This window comes from Vombatus ursinus, unplaced genomic scaffold (assembly GCF_900497805.2).
Source record: "Vombatus ursinus unplaced genomic scaffold, bare-nosed wombat genome assembly UNPS02009770.1, whole genome shotgun sequence".
In the NCBI taxonomy this organism is placed as follows: domain Eukaryota; kingdom Metazoa; phylum Chordata; class Mammalia; order Diprotodontia; family Vombatidae; genus Vombatus; species Vombatus ursinus.
This window is the reverse complement of record NW_020949548.1, coordinates 9,506,569-9,526,367: the sequence shown is the minus strand read 5'-3', so window position 1 is coordinate 9,526,367 and position 19,799 is coordinate 9,506,569. Positions and strand designations below refer to the sequence as shown.

Sequence of the window (19,799 nt, the reverse complement as noted above, 5' to 3'; positions counted from 1 at the left end):
CATGGGAAATATGGTTGTTATTTATAAATATTTACAAAAAGACAACACATTTATAGCTTACACATCAACATCAATAACTGATGACAGAATGGTAGCGAATTCTATGAAGAACATGATCATACCCTCAATATCAGGCAGTATCCACTCTGATTTTTGGTGACTTCAGTGTAAAAGTGGGAAGAAGTAAGGATGAGGGGAAATACATGGGAAAGTGTAGTACAGAGCACAGAGTAAAAAGACTGGTAAATTGTATAGAAGCCTCATGCCTCCGTATCATGAATACTTTCTTGAAAAAAGAATTGGCAGTCAACATGGTGATAACCAAACAGCATCACAAGGAGTATCTACAATTTTCTACAAGTATCTACATTTTTACAAATAGGAAAAGACATATATATGAGAGTTGCCTTTGAATCACTGGTCTGTCTATAATTGGACCATCAATCATCAGAGCTAAGATGAGATTTATAATAAAGAAGAATCATAATGAGAAAAAGACTTGATGTACAATAAAGATTTTATGTATATACATAATACATGTTATACATAATTTATATATTATCAACATCATATAATATATATTACATAATGTATAGTAGATATCAAATATCAATTGTATATTCAATTATATAACAATATATTATGTATAATATATGACACATATAATGTGTGTTATATATATTTTGTATATGTAATCTTAATTGTACATTCAACTCAGAAGAACAAAATGCCACCTCACAACCTTTTTAACAGAATATTTCCTGTCTATATAATCAACATCATTCAAGATTCCTTGGAATTTTTAACAAAAAATATCCCGAATATCCATGATCATTGCCTCTCAGATAACTAAGTATACTCACCAGAGGCGTTCACTACTGTGATGGTGAAGATCCAACACAGAGTCCAGGTTAGGAAGAGATTCTTTGTGAACCCTGAGGTTCTGTTTATAAATGAAGCGATTGATCAAATTGATTGCAGTAAGCTCCAAGACATTGCCAAACCTCCTAGAAGAAACCTGTCGTCACTCAAAGCAGTTTGTCCTGTTTGTCCACCCAGGAAAAACCAAATAGATGAAGAATATATCGAGATAATGGGTTCTTTTAACATTGCTTTTTGCCTTTCTTCATAGAGATTGACCTTCACTTCAGTGTGTTTGTATTCCTAATTTGTTTTTTTTCCCTTTCACCTCTTTGGAGAGACTTGCTGATTCTGCTAATTATTTCTGTTGTGCAGGCCATAAATTCTGCCATTTATTCTCATTGAATGTTTCTCAAGATTCTAATTTCTCTCTTGACCCATTGTGCAACATTCTATAGTTCCATGCTTTCTTGGGAATCCACAGAGTGTTGTAATTCATCAGGTGTTGGTTCAACTTCCTTTGTCTTACATTCTTTGTTTAGAGACATTTGCACTCTTTTATATGCCTTTGAAGTCCTTTTCTAATTTCAGTTATCTTCCTGGTTGATTTACATGCCTATGTTCTAGGTTTTTAACTGAATTTTTTTCTTTCTAAGTGATTTTCATGGTTTTTTTCCCCCTTGTAAGTCCCTTTTGTTCACTTTCTGACTCCTTCTTTGATGGTGGATTTTCCTTTTGTATAAACTTCAAAGCTGTCATAGCCTCTCATGTTGATTAATTAATTCATTTTTCACCAGCCTTGGTCTCTGCCCCAAGTAATTTCTGTGGAGACACAGGACTGGCTCCAGCTGGATCATTGGCCACTTTCTATCAGGCCTGTCATAACTCCTCACCCAAGCTCTCTTCTCCAGTTTCCTCTATTCTTTTGTTCTCCAAATGGGTTGAGTCAGTATTTGCCACTTTTTACAGGCTTGGGGGAAGTTTGAGCGAGCGATCCGGGCAGAATTTCTTTTGCCTTTGGGTTCCCAAGCTAGGGCACCTGCCAAGGCAGAAGGGAAGCATGTTCTTCCATGGTCTCCTTCCTCTCTGTCTCTCCCTTAGTATCTTTATTCTCCTCCTGTCCCTCTCCCTCTTTCACAATTGACTGGACAGAGTTGATGTCTGCTGTCTGCTACTTATTTCCACAGCATGTTGGGGAAAAGGTTGCCAAAGCCTGTTGATTTCCCCTTTGCAGTGTCTTTCAAATAGGCCACCTTCTCTCCTCTAACACCCACCACTGGTGCAAGCCCTCTACACCTCACTACTGGATGAGACTATTGCAGTAGCCTGCTAGTGGGTCTACATGCTTCAAGTTTCTCCCCACTCCATTTAGCCACTAAAATTATTTTCCAAAAGTGCAGGTCCAGTCATGTCACACACATCTCCTATCCCCTCTATTCAGTAAACTCCATTGGCTCCATATTGCCCCCAGGATCAAATATAAAATGCCTTGCTTGACATTCAAAGCCTTTTATAACCTAACCCATTCCTACCTTTCTAGTCTTCTTACACCTAACTCCCTGACTTAAACTTTTCCATCCAATGACACTGGCCTCCTAGCTGTTGCAGAATTAAGGCACTCCACCTCTTGGCTCTGGGCATTTTTTTGGCTGTCCCATATGTGTGGAATGTTCTTCCTCTTCATCTCCACGTACTGACTTCCTTACTAAAATCCTACTTTCACAGGAAACCCTTCCTAACCCCTTTTAATTCCAGTGCCTTCCCTCTGTTAATTATTTCCTATTTATTCTCTATGTAGCTTGGTTTGTATATAGTTGTTTACTTGTTGTCTCCCCTTTTAGATTGTGAGCTCCTTTTTACCTCTTTTTGTATGCCAGGTGTTTGGCATAGTGTCTGGTCCATAATAGCTGCTCGATAAATGTTTACTGATTGTTTGATTGAAAGGTGAAGGGCAGCATGTGGCAACAGAGACTATGGCAGGAAGGTCCTGAAGCAAAAGCCAATGATTGGTTTTTATTCGCAGCCAAGGCATGGAGGTTGGTGGGAGAGGAGTGCTGAGTGAAAATTTAGGTGCAGGGGTAGGGAACCTGCAGCCTTGAGGCCACGTGTGGTCCAGTAGGTCTTCACGTGTGACCCTCTGACTGAATCCAAACTTCACAGAACAAATCCCCTTGATAAAAGGATTTGTTCTGTAAAACTTGTACTCAGTCAAAAGGCTGCACCCAAGGACCTAGAAGACCTCGAGGCCGCAGGTACCTCACCCCTGTTTTAGGGAGTAGTGTTCTCCACTGTGAAGTCATAAATCTGTTAATGTGGTTGGGCTTCTTGTTTACTTGTCTTGGAAACAGCTATGATTCCTTTACTTCTGACACATATTTCCTCATTGAGGGTTTTTGGGGAGTTGATGGAGACTGGAAAAAATGTTGAGTCTTTCATTTTGTTGATCATATGACCTGAAAGTCCCAGCCCTTCTTTTCAATACATGCATTTTATCAGTGTTGCTGGTTTACCCAGGAGACTTGTAACAATACCGTAGCCTCTGATGAATTTAAAGAAGAGTATCCCACAGAGGGTGGTGGAAAAGTGCATGGTAGATTGGAGTGGGCTGCCTCCTGTAACCAGCATAAAACCCCACGAGACAGAGTTAGCAGACATCATAAAGGATTGTGTAACAGGGAGGGAAGACGGGCTGGCCGTAATGTAAGGTGAGGGCAGTAAACAAAGCTGCAGAATTCTACTGTCACTCTCAGGACGTTGAAAGAAAGTGAGGAAGACCTGGAGTGTTGGCTGGACCCCTGTAGTGAACTTTGGGGAGGACAGATGGAGTTGGACAGGATGAGTGGGGACTGGAGGGAATCCCTTGTTGGAGGGAACTCTCTGATGGATAAGATCACATGAATCAGTATGAGGATCTGAGGAAAACTAAGCCAGCTTACTCATAGGGAGCTTTCTGTTTGTCCAGCAAGAGAATGAGTTTTGCTAATTTCACATACGTCTACAGTTCTTAAATATTCTTTCAAATGTTCATTTGTGCAAAAATATAATGCAAGAAATTAGAAAATATTCCTTTGTCCACTCAGGCAATAGCTTGTACTCTGTTAGTAATAAATTTGTGACACCTTTGAAAATCTAAAGACAGCAAATTACCAAAACCTTTTACATCAGTACTTTCAAGAATGGTAAACTTGTTTTCTGCCCTTTTTGTTCATACGTGGAATGGAAGAAAAGTATTTGATAGTCAATTGCTAGGATTGGATTTGGCAGGTATTATCATTAAATATAAGATTGCTAAGGAGAGATTCTGTGTTCAAAAAAAATCTGGAAAAGCCACCAAGTTGTTGCAAATAGTTGGATTTTGCTTTTGCTTTAATTGGAGCTATCAAGCTTTCTTATGTTAGGTCTTGCTCACAAGAGATGCATAGTTCAGTCAGCTACCTTTGTTGATTAAAAAAAATTACTGTTTCATTTAGCCATATAGTTTTGTTGGGACAAAAATGGGAACATCCTCTTATCTTTTAAAAATCAAAGCTTTGTATGCATTTGAACTCTTTGCAGAATACAGCCAAATTTGACAGCTGTATTTGAGGTACAATCTATAAGAAATTTGATCAGCTATCCTAGTTGAGCTCTATTACCATATAATACAAATGAACCAATATTGTCCTAATTTTTAAAAATTTCTGCTCTCACATTTAAAAAAAAATTCTTTTAAATGGTTTTGAGATTCCCATTGTGTCTTAAGAATCACATAACTTCCAGTATTTGTTTGTTTTCATACCGTCACCCAGGCTAGAAGTGTAGTAACCACTCATGGATCTGAGCCCAATACTGATCTAGGCCAGTTTGGGCCTCTTTAGGCTTCTACTCCTGTGGCTCACCATAGTGGTGTTAGAATTAGTGGAGCTTTTAACTCCTGATCTCAGTCTTTCCTCCCCAATATCTTCTTGATGCATGAACGGGACTCTAGATTGTAAAAGACTTTAGTGAAGTACAAACTCTCTTAGGTCCCATCAGACTGGAAAGGCTTGTGACAGATTGAGTATCATCCCGGGTTCAGCCTGTATCTGAATTCAGAGAGGCTTATCACCAAAGGCTTGGACACTATTTGACAGATTCTCTTTAGTAACAGCGACTCATGAAGACCATCTGTTAAGGTCACAGGTTCATAGTGCTAGACTGGAAGAGACTTTTGGGGGCCACTCCCTTCATTTGAAAGATGCAGTAACACTGATGATGAAAACACAGACTATTCAAGTACATAGCCTCGTTATCTTTCTCTTACCAATGCCTTCTGTTAGAAGAAGCTTGGAATCTGTGTCTTAGGAATATGTTACTAGGTTATGCCTAGCTATTTTGTTGCAGAGCTATTGTAACCTGCTGCTGAGTTAACATAATATTGGCATAGACTGCTTTATTCAGCTTAGAGTAGAGAGCAGACTCCCAGGCCCTTGTATGTTGATATGGCTTCTGGCTGATAACAGATGTTTGATATGCCACCTGCATTCTGTTTTGGTCCCAGGATTTGGATTCTCTTCCCTCTGTTAGCGCTTCCGTTCTTCCATTGCCATTTCTGCTGCCTTTCTTTCACTCCTCTGATACTTTTCTTATTCTTCTGTCTCTTTTTTTCCCATGCTTCTTGACTTTGGTGCTACCAACCTTTATAGCTAATGACAGTGTTTATATAGGTTAGTGAATGAACCATCCAAACAGGATTATTCTTTAGGCTTTGAATCATCAGCTCTTTTTGTTAATACTTACACTTGGAAGCTTTTTCTTTTATTTCTGGATTTATAGCTGTCCCAGGCATGTTAGAGTAGTAGATATCTAAGTTCCAGGTAATTGGGGTGTTTGCTGTATTACTATGTTATAGGGATTGGCTTATTTGCTTATAAATTCTCTAGAGTGAATAACGTAAGATAAATGCTTTCTCTCTTCCTTACCATGCAAGAATCACTAACATAGTGCTTGGTTTAGAGTTAGGAGAGCTTCCTTCTTTTCCCAACTTTATTGTTTTTTGCTATCAGGTAGTAATTATCCTTCAATGTCCCTCACCTCTCTACTTGCTTTACCCAAGAAATTAGCTGCACCTAAACTCTTAGTGCTCCTTATTCACCTACCAAAATCAAAGAACTTTCCCCACTTTTATGATTCACTACATAGAAACTAGCTATCAGTTCTATTTATCTTTTAATTTGTATAAAATTTAAGTACAGTGGTGGGGGAAAAAAAGAAAAAACTAAAACTGAATGACCCAAGAAGTTCATTATAATTGAGTTTGACCTTTTAAAAAGTGAGATTTTTTTCTGTGGCAACACTGGCAGGTTTTCTTTTCAAGTTACATCAAGGGGATGCAAGAGATTAAGTTTTTTGTTCTCTTTTTTTTAAATTAAAAAAAATGCTTTTCCCAATTAACAAAAATCCACATTCATTTCTACTTCCCCACCCATTGAAAAAAGAAAAACAATACCCTCCTAACAACATACGCTTAATCAAGCAAAACGAATTCCTATATTGGTCATGTCCAAAAAATATATATGCCCTGAGTCCTCTTTGTCAGGAGGTAGGTAGCATTTTTCAGCCTGAGTCTTTTGGGATCTCTGTTGGTCTTTGGTTGATCAGAATTCTTAAGTTTTTCAAAGTTATCTGTCTTTACAAAATTGTTGTTTGATAAATGGTTCTCCTGGTTCTGTTCACTTCACTTTGCATTAGCTCATGTGAGTCTTCCCAAGTTTCTCTGAAACTGCCCCTCATCTTTTCTTACAGCACAATAGTTTTCCATCTCATTCATATATCATCACTCGTACAGCCATTCCCCATTTTATTGGCACTCCCTTACTTTCCAGTTCTTTACTGCCACAAAAATTCATTCCTTGTGATATCTTGTTCAACTGTAGTGCCTCCTCTCCTGTTCTTCCCTCTTGGCCAGTCTGCAAATGATTAAATTCAAGAAACATTTATTGAGAATCTGCCATATATACAAAATACTTTACCTTAAATCCAAAGACAAAAAACAACATAGTTCAAGCAATCTGGAGCCAGCCAGAAAGAGGACACTTAAGAGGGAGAGGAAGAGTACAGAAGGACCCTCTTAGTACTTAGTATTAGTTGATAAAAAGAGAAAACTATAATTGTTCAAATGGGATTCTACCTGTGTTTCTAAGGTGAAGATTCGCCCCATTTTGTAGACTTTTTCTGCTACTACGTTGATGATGGGAGGAAGGAAAGCCTATTTGTGGTCGTAAGGATATGATTGTTGGCATTAATTTTGTTTCTGTTTCTGTTGTAATTATTTGAAAAGTGAAGTTTTTTCTTTCGGTTATCTTCTAATTAAAATTATTCTCACAAGACAAACTAATAGTAAAAACATTGCTTTATACAGACATTTAATATAGATGTGAGACAATTGCACTGGGCAGAATATATAGAAAACTACTGCATGGGAACTAAGAAATATGTATTGAATGAAGAAATGTCGGGTCTCCCTGCAGCACGGAAACACCTGAACAAGTAGGTTTGCATGGAGTTGTTGTTATATTATCCTCTATATGGTGTATAATCTCTTATGAGACTGATAAACTTTTGTCTTGGACTGAATGCAGTCTGTGTTTATCCAAAATGAAAGTTTAGTGACCTAGAAGGAAAAAAAAATGCCCCTTTTCCACATTGATTTTTTTAATTTGTTCCTTATTATAAGATGTATTTTGGTAAATTATTATAAAAATTATGATGTGTCCCATCCCCAGTATTACTGAACAAATAAGATTATTATAGCAATCTTTAGTGGCTCTATCGTCATTGATTTCAATGCGCCCTCCATTGGTACAAATCATATCCTAACCACACCTTCTTACCTTGTATGACTTATTCATAGGGTCTAACTCAAACATCTTAGGGACCTTTTTCTAGGTCTCTTATAATTACAAAGATACCAAGAAATGCAGAATGTCAAATTACAAGAAAAAAATATTATAGACAAAGGAAACATATATCAAAAAGTAAATATAATTTTTGTGTATCCTTCTTGGGGGTGGGGAAGAGGATTCGAGAAGGATTTTTTTGTTTGTCTTTTTACCTTTTTTTTTTTCAATTGAACAACATGACATTCAGAAGATATTTTGTTTCAATGTTGAAGTAAGTTTATTGTGTATATTTCCCAGTGTATGTGTTAGCAAATCATCCTTTTTAGAAGTACCTTGTGAGTTGACAAGAAAGAGAAGGAACTGATCCCATTCTGGCCTTTGGAAGTATTATTTAACAGTTAACTAGATAGAAGAAATGGAGAATGCATTTGCGAGACAAATCTAAAGGCGAGATATAAAAATGATAGGGTATTTACATGACTTGGGCATATGCTGGAAAAAAGAACCTTTCATAATAGTCCTTGAATTTCATCCATTAGAAAACAGTGAAAGAAATTGGGGCAACTGTTAGTCCATACCTAATTCTGATCAAAAAGAATGTCCTGGATGGCAAAGTAGAAGTGACAGGAGCCATAGGAGGAAGTCATTGTTTACTTTCATTTCTTAATATTCTGGGAGAAATAGGTCAGCTTGTATGTTAGAAGAATGTTCCTTTGAAAGTTTAGAAACAAAGTAGATATGATCTCTTGATTTCCGTTAAAGGAAATTCTGCCTGAGGTGGGATAGGATGTTTTCAATAACCAAATTTTGGCAATCATGAATGATTCCAGGGAGGAAGAAGGAAAGTGAGGGAAGTGCCTAAAGAGACCAATCTAGTTTCACAGGACGTTTCCTTCAAAAAGAACATGAACAGAATATACAAACTGGACTCTGTAAATCAAACTACAAAAAAGGTGGCAAGAATAATGTAAGGCAGGTAAGCCCAGAGTGAGATAAAGCTTGTGAGAAATACCAAGGATTAAAACAAGCTTCAGGGCAAGAAAAAGGGAAGATAAAACAAGCTGATTTCTTGGGGCAGATGGGATACTATTAACAAATGTACTTTCATAAGACATGTCCTTTAAGAAAGACATGAATAGCTGTGAAACGCTGCTGTTTTTTTCTTTCTTCTCTATAAAGTAAAATTAATAGAATTTTGACTACTGATTTATAAACCAAATACATGTTTCAGTTGTCCACTATGTTTGGGACTTGTAAGAGCCTGGTTTTTATTTCTTTTGTTCTGTTTTCTAGGTTGAGGAACATACGTTATGGTTTCAATACTGTCCTTGTGATTCTGATTTGGCGTATTTTTATTGCAAGATCACAAATGGCACGAAACATCTGGTACTTTGTGGTTAGTCTGTGTTACAAGTTCCTGTCCTACTTTAGAGCATCCAGCACTATGAGATACTGAAGAAAAGAATTTAGCATTAGGACATCTATGCATATGGTGGTCTTAACTGCACAAAACCTGTAAAATGTACTTAAGTTATCTCACTTTTTGTCAAGACATTAAACCATCTTAGATCTGGAGTGTGGAACAAGTGACAGTACATTTTATGTAACATTTAAATGTGTTTACTCACAGAAACCTAGAAAATAAATGGTTGGATGTCAGCTCAAACCAATATTAGCCAATTCTATAATAACCACACAATCAAGGCTTCACATTTTTATCCTGGAGGGTGTTTTGGGGATGGGAGAAAAAGGAGGGAGGGAAAGTGGGAAAAAATTAGGACCACTGACCAATATAACTGTGCAACCCTGGAAACACATCAATTGAAATCTATGCCTTAATATAATGAATTTCTCATTGTAATTTTAACCTGAATGGGAACATTCATTTGGACATAAATATTGGCTTATTTGTTTGAACTAAATCTTTTATTTTTCTTTTCCATGGGAATGTTTTAGTGCTATATAAAATCTTGTCTAAACTATGGCACACTTTTATCCTTTAAGTTATTGAAAATTCTCAGATAATGAATGTGATGGTGTCATTTTTTTTTTTACTTTTTTTCAATTGTTAAGGAATTGATTCAGTTAGTTTACTTAATTTTATTATTGAAAGGCAATTTAGCCATATGTTCCACTTGACCTACAGGATTTGATGGATTTCAGAATTCATATATTTTTTGATATATTTTTGAAGGGAAATTAAAAACAGCAACACAGCAGAGCAGTCAAAATACTAAAAGGAATAGAAATACTAGCTGCTAAGTTTTTCCATTTATGGAGGATCGTGAAATTAGTCCAGTAGGAATCTCTTGAACTTTTGAAGCCTGAAGATTTCTTTAGACTCTTATCCATGCCTTTTGTTCACCCCTTTTATAAAATTGTCTTCATAGAATTTTTAAGATATATACTTTCTTTCCAACAAAAACTGAATGTGCATTATGAAAGAATGTATTTGTGAGCAGTGATGCCATCTACCAGATATACAGATGTGTATGCACATACTACTTTTCTAACTTGCAAGCTGAATTCCTTCAAGAAAAAAAGAATAATGCTTCAAAGAATAATGTGTATTAAATGCAAATAAAGGAGTTTATTAACATACCATGTTTAATAGCAAACTGTTGACGGAATTTGGAGATACTGTCTATTTTCTGTGCATGTGGTTTTAGCTTTAGGAAGAAATACATTTATAGAAACTTCTAGGGATAAGAAAGAGTTGAAGTATATTTTAATGACATTATGGTTTCTCTTTAAATCTCAGTAGAATGCTATATTATAGTCTTTTAACATAACTTTCATTTAACAATTTGTTCAGCATAACACTGTGTTCCAATTAAAATGATCAAGTTGTACTGTATTTAAATCATCAGCAATGAATCTTTGAATATATTTAAAGAGGTCAATTCACAACACAAAAGAATTACATAAAAATCAACACCTTGGTATTTTCTTTGTCAGTTTCAAAGCAATGTCTGAAAAGCTTATTTTGTTATTGTTGTGAAAAGCTAACTGTAAAGGAAAACACCTTCTTTTGTGTAGGTGTATAATCTTGAGATGAAAAATGCTTCCATGTTGAAGCCAAACATTCTGTAGTAAAAACTTTAAACATCCTTTTAAAAGATACTATATATATATATATATACATATATAAAAATATGTGTGTGTGTACATATATACACACATATATACATATGTGAGTGTGTATATATGTGTGTGTGTGTGTGTACACACAGGCACACACATATACATATATATTCATTCTTTGAAATGCTACTTGCTTTCTGGTCCAGGACCATGCCTTTTCAAGGTGTGAGAGACCTGAGCAGTGTCTAAAATGGAAGAAATGATGGTTCCTGTGGTTTTAACTGTTCCACTTAATTAATATTCCTACTGTATGCATTAAACCACCTCCCTGAATGTATTCTGGTTATACTGAAAATATGCTAATATGGGTATGATTTATGGTTTCTGCAAAATATACCTAGAATCCTAAGACCTATCTTTGTATCTTGTACGTGAACTTGGAGGGAGAAGCAGATGCTCCATAGTTATTGAGTGGAGCAGGGCTATGCGTGTTTTATGTGTACGTACGTATATACATATGTACATACGTATGTTCAGCTGTTTCATTGTTCTCATTGTAACCATAACTTTTGAAAGTTTGTCTACTTCTGGATTCCTCTGATTGTGAGTCTGGGAGGTGCTGAAGCCCCTGCACTAACTTTATCTGTTGAAAATTCTGCTTTTAAAGGAAGGCTGTTAAACAAATTAACTGTGAATCAGTGCATCATTGCGGAGCATAAAGATCCATCATCTTTGCCCTGGATGTGACCTTCCATCCTCAAGGGAAGACAGATGCTCTGAGGGAGAGTTGTAACCCTCTCCTGTGCTTTGCCCCTCATTGGGTTGTGGATTTCAGTCCTGTCATAGGTTACTTTCTCCCTTGACTTGACCTCTTTGGGGCTTTTTCCATCGTTAACATTAACATATAGTTTCATTCCACGTGAGCCAGTTGCTAAACTTGTTTTTCAAGAACATTTTTGTTCATTCTGGGATCCTATAACATTATTTTGGAGTCAAGCATTTTAAATGTCATTGTGATCATAATGAATTAATTTTGATACAGAAAACAGTCCTATTCCCCATAATTAACAAAAACAAAAAGCACAGCAAAACCTTCTCTTGAGTAGGAACGGTATTATGAAATGAATCGTCATTGAGTCTGTGATGACAGAGCTTGGAATGGGAGGGGGAAGTATTTTTCCCAATACCGTGGTTTTATACCCTTCCTTTTCTGTTCGCCTGTTGTAGGGATAGTTACCTAGAATGAAAATGTGACTCAATACCCTTTTATAAGACTTAAATAGAAGCGTTATTGAGTGCCTTTTGTTTGTAAACCAAAAAGATTAATAAACAAATCCCTATATTTGTTGTTATAGTCTTTATTGCATTGTTGCCTGTTGTAAAACTTAGGAGGTCATGGGATGGATTTATTGGTAACTCCTCATGTACCCCTTCAGCCTCCTATAGGTGCAATCACTTCTTTATCTTTTGTATCCCAGGTTTTCTTGCTTGCGGATTTTCTGAGAGTGTTTCACAGTGAATTAAGGGCCAGCCTGTTTCCTTTCAAGGGCTCCGCCATTCTTCCAGTGTTCATAAATTGAGCTGTCTTGGACTGTCTCTCTCTCTCCCTCCCCCAGTATCCATTCAATCAGTTGCTGTTTCTTTTTCAGTTTTATCTCGACAATATTTCTCACGTCTAGGGAAGCAAGGTGGCGCGATGGATAGAGCACTAGGCTTGGAGTCAAGAAGACTTGAGTTCAAATGTGGCCTCCAACCCCTGGGCAAGTCACTTAACCCTGTTTGCCTCAGTTTCCTCATCTGTAAAATGAGCTGGGAAAAGAAATGGCAAACCTCTATGGTATCTTTGCCGAGAAAATCCCAAATGGGTCATGGAGAGTTGGATACAACTGAAACAACCGAATACCATCCACACTATCTTCTTCCCTACTCACATGACTTCTGTTCTAGTTCAAGCTCATTACCTCTCTCACCTGGGCTTGTGAAATATCCCCCTAACTGGTGTCATTGCTTCCAATCTCTCTCTTTTCTAATCCATCCCCCATATTGCTGCAAGAACAATTTTACAAGGGTACAGTCTGACATAACAATCTCTTGTTTAAAATCTTTAGTGACTCCTTTTGCCTCTAGAATAAAATTAAAACTCCTTAGCCTGTGTTTTAAAAAAATCCTATTATTTTGGCTTCCCTGTCTTCTTTTAAAGTACATTTTTTCAATTAACAAGCATTTATTTTCTCTCAGTTTCTGCCCTCCTCCCTCCCCCATCCCCCCCAAAAGAAAACTGTGGAACAAAAATGTATAGTTAGGCAAAACAAATTCCCACGTTAGTGTATGTGTGTATTTAGTACAACTCATCATTGGTTCTCTGGTGTCATTATAGTGATCAAAGTTCTTAAATAGAAAGTCGTCCCATTTTAAAAATGCTTTTTTTTTTTAATAGTTCTGCTTTTCCTCATGCCTGGGTCCTTTTCCTCTTTAATTTGTGGAGCTCAGCCTGGTATTTAAAGCCCTTCGCACTGCAGCTCCTACATTTCTAAACTTATTTTCACATGACTCCCTTTAACATTCACTATTTTGACTCCTAAGTCTCTGTATCTTCACAGACTGTCCCCGGTGCCTAGAATGAGCTCCTTCCTCCTCCACTTTGTCTCTTAAGCACTTCCTGTGACCCGTAAGCTCTTCTCTCCCAGTAGCTGATGTTCTGTCCCTCCTGTTGCTTTGTATTTACTTACCTTTATACAGGTTATCTGCCGCCCTCTGCCCCAGCAGAATCAAAGGTATTCAAGGATATAGATTTTTGTTTTTTTGTCTCTGTCTCACATGTACACTGTAGGCACTTAATTACCTGCTTGTTGAATAATTGAATGCCCTTCAGATTTCTAAGATAGAACATTATAAAATGGTTATGATGCCTTCCTGACACTATCATGCACTGGTAGATCTATAAAGAGTCAACAGTGGTAGCAATTCTTTGAGGATTGTCCCTAATTTTTATAGACATATAGGGAACTTTTATCTTTTTTTTTTTTTTTTTTTTGGTGAGGCAGTTGGGGTTAAGTGACTTGCCCAGAGTCACCCAGCTAGTGAGTGTTATGTGTCTTGAGGCCAAATTTGAACTCGGGTCCCCCTGACTCCAGGGCCCGGGCTGTATCCACTTCCCCACCTAGCTGCCCCACCTTTTATCTTTTACAAGCTGAAATGCCAATGGAAGACACCAGGGTATCGGGAGACTTGAAGTTCCTTTGTAATATTTTTCTAATGTTCTTATAATAATTTCTCAAAGAATTACTCAGATAATTTCTTAGACAAATCCTTTAGTAACTAAGGTTTTCTGGAGTCCTTTTGAGGGAAGAAGAGAATTAACCAGAGGGGTTAGCCTTGCACATTTGTATATGTGTCCATAGGTACCGTCAGCAAGTGACAGTATCTGCCAGTACCAATTTGTGGGATTATGATCATGCCTTAAGTCTTGAATTTTGAACATTACAAATGTAAATTCTTAAAACCAGTGACTAAATCCATATTAAAAACAGGCTTGAGTATTACTCTGCCATGTAACCATTTAGTGTTGAGTTTTACAGAGCTTAACATATTTGACGTTCTGAACTGCTAGTAAGTTTTTATTTGCCTTGAAAGTAACTTATTTTGAAGGCTCATCTGCTTGCCTTTGGGACTTGTCAAAAGGAAAAGTTCAGGGCCTATTCCAAAGAAGGAAGTTATTTAATTACATGAACCTTGTTGCTGTAAAATATGACCTGGTTTGTCAACACCATTCTCCTTTCCACCACCGTCACCTCCCCACACCCCCCAAAAAACCATTCATTCTCACCCAGAAGGATGGAATGCTTTCTTATTGAGTTAACAAAGTGCTTTTGAAACATTTTATTGGGATACAAGGAATTCCTCTCCTTTTATATTGTTAGCCATCTTGTTAAACCCCCTAAGGTCCTAAAACCAGAAACCAACCTAAATTATTGGAATAGAACTGTTAAATAATAACTGGATGTTGATTGTACTAAGAAAAAATCAGCTAGCATCAATTTTTACTGTAACTTACCTTCTCTGAGATTTACAGCCATAAAAGATATTTGTTTAATGAGAGCAAAAGGGAAAAGTGGTAGAGCTAGTGAAGCACCACTGTGGTTAATGCCTAAACTACAAGCCTCCTCTGTGACTCCTTCGTTCAGTTGGTTGGAGCGTTGTTCTCCAAATCAAATGTTATATTTACTTTATTTGTCATCAGTCTGTTTGTACTGTCTACAACTCTGTTTGACTTCTGCAAGTGGCTTCAAGGAGAGCAATTTGAGATCCCTAGATAAGATCAGTGGTTAATAAGGCCAAAGTTATATTTTCTAGTTTGGTGTACTTGTGTTCCAGGGACCAGGCGATTTCTCACCAAGCCTCCATCACAGGTACCTTACAAAATCGTGCCTCTTAAGAGATCATTTTAGTCACAGTCTGTGACTGTTCAGTTTGACAAGTGCCTGTTAATGTGCAGGCCGGTTTTTAGAGATAGCAATTAAATGGGATAGCACTGTAGTATACTGTTTAGAGAGCTGGAGGAAGGAAGGAAGACCCAGGTACAAAGCTTGCCTCTAATACGTACTGGAAATGAGGCCCTGAATATATTGCCTAACCTCAATAAGTTGCCCTAGATGAGTCTCTTAAGACCATAAGTTGCAGAGTCCTCATTTGAGAGTTGTTGAAGACAATGAAAGTACAGGTCTAGCCCTTATCTTTTGCTTAAAATGTTACATCCGCTCTTTGATTTATCACCATGGAACTGTTCCTCATACCATTCAATTCTGGAACAATTTCAACCATAAATTCTCGAGCTTCTCCTTTTACCAAGTGGAACAGTTATGTCAGATTAAAGGAGCAAGAAGTTTCATATGTTTGTTTAGGACTACAGGAGAATGTTAATTCTCTACTCAAACATAAACCTTTATAGGGTTTCTCTATATAGATTGATATATCCCAGGTTATTAATTTATATGTAATTGAGCAGTGTGAAGTATACCATGGTGACTGTATCTTAGCACGGTTGGAAGATAGCTAAGAGGACAAACTATTAATGTCCACAACCAGAATGATGTTTAAGATAATCTAGGCCATTCCCAGCTGTCGACCTCCCGTTTTGCAGATTAGGATTCTGAAGCTTAGATGAGGAAATGTAGTTGGCCAACTTTACATAGCTAGGCACTACCCTAAGTCATGATTGTCCTCTACATTGTCCCCCGTATGTAGCCATATAACCTCTGCTGAATATCTGCATTCACAAGGAACTCTCCCCAGGACCCCTAGGCCATCCATTTAGGTGATGGCAAAGGTGTTCAATGTGCACGACTCCAATTGATACAGAATTTTTCCTTATTTTTAGCCACAATCCAACCCTTTCTCTAACTTGCCCATTTTCTTACTAGTTAAGCTCTAAATCCAAGCAGAAAAAGTTTGGTTCTATGTGAAACCCTTGTCCAGCAATCATTTATTAAGTGCCCACTCTGTACCAGGTTCTGTGCTAGAGTCTATTAGGGATACCAAGATCAAAGTAAATTAAGAGTAAGGATTCCAGGCTTTTAATATTCCCTATAATGCCAGCCCTTTGCAATGACTTTTAGTAAATTCTTTACTAAAACATTTTAGGAAGTGCTTGAGAAGATGAGTAATGGTGACTACATTAGTGACATGATCTAGTGGAAAGAGTGTTTGATTTGTACAAAATGTGGGTATACTACCTGTGTGCACTTGGACAAGTGCCTTCACCACTGGTCCTCAATTTCCTCGTTCATACATGGAAGGGTCTGGACTAGATAACCAACCCCTCAGGTCCCCTTCCATCTTTAAATCTGTGATCCTATGATACTATGCCAAGAATAAATTGGGTGGAGGGCGATAGGGATTATTCAATTTGCAAATGAATTATATTCCCATAGACCATGGTCTCTAAGCATTTCTAGTTTTTTGTTTTTTGGTTTTTTTTTTTTGGTCTAGGCAATGTGACTTGCCCAGGGTCACACGGCTGGTAAGTGTTATGTGTCTGAGGCCGAATTTGAACTCGGGTCCTCTTGACTCCAGGGCTGGTGCTCTATCCACTGTGCCACCTAGCTTGCCCCCTCTAGTTCATTTTCTAGTTGTATCTCAGCCCAGTTTATATATCTACCCAAATTCTGTGCATGGTGGAGAGAACTAAGAATTTAAAACTTCTGTACCATGGGGGGGCGAAGGTGGGAGGGATAAATCTTAAAATGCTATTTACATTCTAGCAATTAATATAATTATTAAGCTTTTTGTTCCATGTAGATTCAATATGGGACAGTTTTTATGTTGCTGGGAGTACATACACGTTTTGGAACTTCTTCAACTCCCTCTTCTTGTCAGACTTCCAAACCCTGTGTATCTGCAGTCAGGATAAATGCCTGGTGGGGAGTGAGGGATCACATATTTGAACTTCATCTAATCCCTTCATTACATTACGTATAGTTCTTGTTTGGCTGTTAGACTGGCTGCTTTCTTCATCTGAGATCCTTAAGGCTCCTAACGACACCTGCAACCCCAGTCACCCAGTGGTGTCTAAGACTCCTCTCATTCCTTCCCATACTTCTCTCAGACGTGGTACCCCGCATGTTCTGAGGGTCAGTATGCAAGGCTCTCTTCTAGTAAAGGGAGGTATAGGAAAAGGCACTGGGCTTGAAGTCAGAAGATTCAGGTTTAAATCCTGGTGCTGCCACTACCTATGTAACCATACAGCTTAAAAGCAGTACAGTGTGTGGTATGTGGTAGGCACCATATAAATGCTAGCTATTATTGTTAACCATTCTCTAAAACGAGGATAATATGCTACCTTGTCCAACAAAGATGTGAGAAAACCGCTCTGCAAAAGGATAAAAGCAGGGGCAGCTAGGTGGCACAGTAGATGGACAACCGGCCCTGAAGTCAGGAGGACCTGAGTTCAAATCCGGCCTCGGACCAAACACTTGACACTTACTAGCTGTGTGACCCTGGGCAAGTCACTTAACCCCAATTGCCTAAAAACAAAACAAAACAAAAAAAAGGATAAAAGCATAGAATTATGAGTAGTTGTTTTTCCCCAGTTTAAAAAAAATAAAGACTTCTGGGAATATTGAGGAAAGGAGGCTTGCAAATAGCAATTGCACATCAAAGAATGGTAGGTAGAGGGAGCTCTTAGCTTTATGAAGAGATAGATTGTTGTTTCCGAGGCAGAAGGAACAAAAGCTAAAATGAGGATGCCTAGTGGGCTGTGGTTGGCTTAGTGGGGTCGACATTAAATGGCCTCTCACGGGAATGGGAAAATAGAAGAGTAAGTGCTCAAAATAAGAGAGGGAGCTGCTCAGAAAGTTGTTGCTATTCTCATAAACGTCTTAAAGTCAACATGGCCAAAACTGAGCTCATTTCTCCCCAAGATCTCCCCTTGCGCTAACTGCCCTGTTACTGTTAAGGGCCACCAATAGGTTCACAACCTAGGTGTCACCCATAACTCCTCACTCTCACTTCTCATATCCTATGTGTTGCCAAATTATGTCATTTCTGCCTTTTGAAATATCTCTTACCCCCTGATAATGGCACCACCATGGTGTAGGCACTTAGCACTTCACACCCAGACTTCCGAAGTAGTCTGATGCTCTGTTTCCCTGACTCAAATGTCTCCTTACTCCAGTCCATCCTTCAGTCAGCTATCAAAGTGGTCTTCCTAAAAATGTAGGTCTCATCCGCAGCATCCCCCATCCATACCACTCCTGCCCCATTCATTTAACTCCAATGCCTCCCTGTTGCCTCTAGAATCAAATATAAAATCATCTGGCTTGCAAAATCCTCTATAAGCTGGTTCCTTCCCGCCTTTCTGGTCTTTCTATACTCTACTCCCCTCATGTGTTCTAAGATCCAGTGACACTGGCCTCCTTGTTGTTCCTCACACAAGACACTACATCTCCCAACTCCAGGCATTTTCAATTTCTGTCCCCCATGCCTGGAACTCTCTCCCTCCTCTGCCTCCTGGCTTCCCTGGCTTCCTCAAGTTTCAGTGATAGTCCTATATTTTGCAAGAAACCTTTCCCAATCCACTTTAATGCTAGTACCTTCCCTCTATTGATTATCTCCAATTTGTCTTGTATATATCTTGTTTATACGTAGTCATTTACATGTCTCTTGAGTTCGATTGGACTCCTTGAGAGCAGGGAATATCTTTTACTTTCCTTTGTACCCCTCGTGCTTAGCCAAGATCCTGGTGCATAACTGGCACTAAATGAATGCTACTTGACTGACTGACTTGTGGGGTTGCTGTCTTCCTTGAAGTTTATTCCCTGCGTGCTCTCAAATAGTGATCAGAATTTTTCTTAGTTTGCTCCTGGGGCCAGAGGAGTCAGCTCCAACATTGTACTTGGTCAAGCTTTACAACTGACTGAAGTGGGGAGAGTTTGCCCTGTTTTGAGTATAATGATCCTTACTAGATCCCACTTTCAAGGTATTCCAGAGCTATGCCTGGGGCTTTCCTCTTTTTACTGGGTTCCAGGACCTCTGCTTCCTGTAGGTTAGCTTGGGGTATTTCTCTTCTGGTACTGGGCTCTGGGGTTACTCCTGACCACAGGCTTCAAGTAACAGGCTGGATTTTATCTATGGCCTTTCTCTTGAAGTTTGGCTAGAGCCACTGGTACCCAGCCAGATCCTGACCTGATCAGATCAGAATCAGATCGGACCAGAACTCCTTGAGGCTGCCCTCTAAGGACGGGTTGGGGCCCAGTTGGGACTGGGCCAGCCTTAGGCTTTGTTTCAAGGACTGCTGCGCTGAACCCGCCTGAAATGCTCCAATGATCCAGCCTAGGCAGCAATCCTAGGTTTGGGCAAGGCCAAAGCCCTTGGCTCAAGACTTGATCTTGGCTCGGCTGCTGCCAGGTTCAAGTTGGAAGTGCTCAGACTTCCCTAAAAGCTCCGGGGGCAACTGTCTGAGCTCTCCCCTCTGCCTTCAGTTTGTCTACCCCAGCA

General features: G+C 38.5%; 1 protein-coding gene across 2 annotated transcripts in view; it reads left to right on the top strand.

Annotated features, from left to right (window-relative positions):
* FAR1 (fatty acyl-CoA reductase 1) overlaps positions 1-12,147 on the top strand; it is a 101,888-nt gene extending 89,741 nt beyond the window's left edge. For both annotated transcript variants that reach the window (XM_027852577.1, XM_027852576.1), the window contains exons 11-12: positions 7,241-7,368; positions 9,015-12,147. In XM_027852577.1, coding sequence (XP_027708378.1) covers positions 7,241-7,368; positions 9,015-9,177 — 291 coding nt within the window. In that variant the 3' untranslated portion in view covers positions 9,178-12,147. The remainder of the gene's footprint in view (positions 1-7,240; positions 7,369-9,014) is intronic.
* Positions 12,148-19,799: the final 7,652 nt, after the last annotated feature.